Source organism: Merops nubicus, unplaced genomic scaffold (genome assembly GCF_000691845.1).
Source record: "Merops nubicus isolate BGI_N331 unplaced genomic scaffold, ASM69184v1 scaffold5491, whole genome shotgun sequence".
Classification (NCBI taxonomy): Eukaryota; Metazoa; Chordata; class Aves; order Coraciiformes; family Meropidae; genus Merops; species Merops nubicus.
In genome coordinates this window covers 239-4569 of record NW_008586103.1, presented here as the reverse complement: position 1 = coordinate 4569, position 4331 = coordinate 239, and the positions used below count along the sequence as shown (strand labels likewise).

The following is a 4331-nucleotide window of genomic DNA, read 5'->3' as shown; positions in this document are numbered from 1 at the left end:
GTCAGACCTATAGTCACGGCCGTAATTGGAACCTATTAAGAGACAAGTTCAGCCACCCCTAGCCCCTCTCATATTTGAGGACCGGCTAGAAAGCAAGGAGATTTGTCTGTTACCAAATTTGTCTCTCCTGAAAGCATAAAGAGGGGGAACGTGTCTTCACAGCAGGGAGTAGTGGGGAAAACATTTTGTGGAGAGATACAATCACCAGTGCTCCAAGGTGACAGACTGGCCACTTTACATACAAAAAGAACCAAACAAGAAGAACCTGAGGACTTCAATGAATTTAAACAAACCTAAATATCTACCTCAAGAACTTTACATAGCCTAAACCTCTGAACTTTAGGAACTAGTACGCATGCTTAATGAACTTATACATAGTAACTCCCCCTCCAAGGGGAGGCATAGAATGAAGTTAACTAGAAATACGATGTATGATGCGAAGGGGGGTACTTGTTGGGGGGTATATGTAGTAGGCGTACTCCGAGTACCTCAGCCAGGGGGGAAAGGAGGAGGGAAATTTGCGGCCGGGAAATTAGGATAAAAAGGGGGCTGCGTCCCCCAGCAAAACTGAGAGACCCCACCGGGATATGCCCGTGGACTCTCCCTTTATTCAAATAAAGTGTATTTTACAGGACTCCTGTCTCCTATTGGAATATTGACCTCTGGCAATGGCATTTTCCGTACACTGCCTTACCCACACCTATGCCCTCCCCTTCACGCAACACCTGGCACCACTGTTTATAACATATTTGTGCAAGAATTTCAAGTTGCTTCAGATAAAAGTATAAATTTTAGGCAGAAGACAAAACAGGGTCCAAAAAGTACTCCTTTGCTGACTTCAGAAACGGCAATGCTGCCATACATTCCGTAAGCATGTCCTCAGAAATGCTGTTCTCTGCTTTTTTTTTTCCTCCTGTCAATATATACATGCTCTGGCATTGTCTACCTTGAATAAAGTTACTTTTGCCTTTTCCTGCCTTTCCCAACTATTTGTCCTGTATGCCTTTTCTCTTCTACCTTAACTTCAATCAGCCATCAACTGATTACAATAGTTTACTGCCATTTCTAGCCACCAGCTCTCAGGATCAGATCTAAAATAAGGCTTCCACAGTTTAGCTGAAACCTCTCTCACCAATGTCTCCAATAATCTTACCTTATAACTGAGTCAAAGAAAACAGACTCCATTTTCTCTACTCCCATCTATACACATTTTCTTCATTTAATAACTGCTTTACTCAATTTTTTTTCCTTTGAAATACTGTTCTCCTCTGTTTATGGAAATTCATTTACATTCACATTTTCCTCTCAATCCCTCCTGCAGCCTATCTTCCAACTCCAGCATTCTCTTACGTCTCTGGTGAGGGGTCTCAAAGGACTCCAGTCTTGGTCCCTGCTCTTACCCTTCTACACCTGGACAATTTCACTGCAAAACACAAACTTGGAAAACACCACCCCTTTGCTGATAACTCCTAAACCTATCCTTTTAATTCAAACTGTAAGCACAACATGCTAAAACAGAGGCACTGGTGCTATTTCTAGCAAGTCCTCTGTACTTCCATTATGCCAGACAATATAAACACCCTGTTTGTCATTTAGGCTCTTAACCAGGGAGTAATCTTCAATCACTGTAGGGGACAATTTTTCCAATCCAATTGCAGCAAAGAGGTTTCCATCTCGCATCTCAGTGAAACATCTCCTTTTATTCCCTTCTAACAATTCAATCTAGCTCAGCAAATATACATTTAAAACATTGCTTCCTTTTCCTCTTTTGGAATCAGTAGCTATCACTCAGTAATGAAAGGTCAGTTTTTGACTCCAACCAACCCGTGCCATGAGCATCCATTATCATCCCTTCTTGATTATCAAAGATCTGCCCATGTTGCCTCAGGACTGCCAGGAGGGCTGTACAAACACCTGAAAAGGTAATTAATTGTTGTCTTTTAAATCAACCCTCAGAGACACTTGGTACTCAATATTGTCACCCTGCCTAGAGCCTTCTTGTTGTTTACTCTCTCCTCTCCGTTGTTTAATTACTAAAGCCTCTGGGGAAAATCCACCTTTTTCTTCTGTGATCACAGCTTACAATACAAAAGATACCTGATCTGTGACAAGTGCTGCCACACTTACAGCTGCTTACAGCACAGTAATGAAATCAATCTTCAGCTCTTGAAATTGGTGACCAGGGCAAGTGTGTATTTCGTGGTTGGTCCCCCCCCCCCCTTTTTTTTTTTTTGGTCAGAAGCCTTTCCTTGCTTCCATCACTGCAGATGAAGCTTGCTCCTCTGACATATGACCACAATATACCCAGCTCCTGTATACATGCCTGCCTGCCACACCATGGTATTTGCTCATTCTCATCTCCCTGAAGCTTCTGCCCTTCTCCAAGTTCATTGAAGACACTGTATCTTTTATCTAGAAGAGACAGATGTCCATGGAAATGCGAACACTAACAGGCTAGCCAGACAACTAACAGTGAACACCTTCCTTTGCTTCTTCTCACCATAAGCATCTCAAAACAGTCCTTCTCCTCTACTACCCATCGGTCTTCATGAAACATACCTAAGTTTAAAACCTGGAAGCCACCTCCATACAGTACAGTTTGTACCTACTGGCCAATTTCTAAGCTGTTCAGGAGAAAAAGGAAGCAAAACTGAGGGAAAAAAAAAAAAAAAGGTGCAACCACTATACTAGCACAAATGTGCAAAAAACCTGTTTGTTATGATTTAAAGATCACCACAATGCAAAATCATAGTTCTATGATAGCCTGAAGAATACACGCTCATATAAAAACACACGTGGCAAAAAAAATGACAAATCATTTACAGAAATCTGTTTTCAAATAAACTGCGGCATAATTCTATGGATCACTTTTGCTAAGGAAAAACAAGCATATTTCCTTAATGTCACTGATAAATACCTAAGACTGAAAGAAATCACTTACTCATCTCCATCTGGGCAGATTCCTGTAGTCTCATCATATTTTGTACAATAAACATCTGGACTGTAGTTAAAAGTCCCATCACGCCTTCGTATAGGTCTACGACGACGCTGATTTAGGAAATGCCAATGAAAACAGGTAAATGGTCTGTGCTGGGTACACTTGTGCTGCAAAAATAGGGGGCACTGCTCTGTCCTAAATTCCTTTAGATACCTAAAAAAATTAAACTGTGTTACAAGTTTATCTTATTGGAGGCACATTTTTACAGTACTAATAGGGCACTTGACAATTCAATGCATGTAGCCCATGAAAAATTGTACAAATGTACCTGCATACAGTTTTAGTTCCTGTGCACAATTAACTGTTGAGCTGTTGAATACAAATTACTTCATTTTTTATGACAGATGCATTACTAATAAAATACAGTGGAACAGCTGGCAAATTATGTATATGTTGTGACTAAACTAAAATCAAATAAAAACATTAATTTTAAAAGCACAGTATTTAGAATATTCTTCTAAGTAACCACCAGAGATTATAAATCCAAAAAGTTACTTGAATGATCATTCATACCTTGTTACCATACAAAATAGTGCTAAAAAGGCTATTTTAGCTAAATATCACATCTAATTTAAACATTAGTCATTAATCACAGCATTCCCAGAGTGTAGACTCACTACATCAAAGGCCAAAGGGTTAAAAAAGCTTTATGACGGTTATCAGGACCTATGAGAGGATTTCAGGAAACTTATTTTAGCAACTGTTGTACTTGTGTTAAGACAGTCGTGTCCTGCCAGACTGGGCACTACTGTGGCATTTGTGAAAGAAGGTAAATCAGCACCTCCTCCTGTCTCAGTTTATATATTTCCCAATTTCACAAGCTTGTTAGGTTGCTAAAGTTACAAAATATTTGCAGAGGAAGGGGTATATATGGGCTTTGCAGAACAACCTTAAGAGTTTCCAGAGGTCTCTAAAAGGGTGCAGGATGCATAACAGGCTATAGGGCAACTGAAGACACAGAGAAAGGAAGGGATTAGAAAGAGGAATAAAGGGTACCGTTCTCAGTTGCTTCAACTGGCACATAGTGTATGCAATGACACAGTTATGAGGCATGTCTTCTAAGTTCAGAAAAGAATCTCCAAACTATCCATGATTGTGGGAAGGTAAACATACAAAACCTCAACAATTCTTAAACGGTTTAAGAGGCGGAAGGTCTGCTGTCATAGCTTGGAGACGGCAGCCCTGGAGTGCAAGAAGGTAATGCGGGGCTTGGGATGCCAGAGGATGCCCGAGGATGCTCTCACTGCAGAACAGAGAGACACGACCGTGGGAGCGGATGCAAGGCACGGAGAACCGCCATGGGCTCTCCGCAGTCAGCCGTGTCCGGGCCGCC

General features: G+C 41.1%; 1 protein-coding gene across 1 annotated transcript in view; it reads right to left on the bottom strand.

Annotated features, from left to right (window-relative positions):
* Window positions 1-3020, bottom strand: part of LOC103780840 (putative E3 ubiquitin-protein ligase UNKL) — a gene marked incomplete at its 3' end in the record, with an annotated part of 35431 nt that extends 32411 nt beyond the window's left edge. Inside the window, exon 1 of the mRNA XM_008948533.1 lies at window positions 2942-3020. Coding sequence (XP_008946781.1) covers window positions 2942-3020 — 79 coding nt within the window. The remainder of the gene's footprint in view (window positions 1-2941) is intronic.
* Between the last annotated feature and the right edge of the window lie 1311 nt (window positions 3021-4331).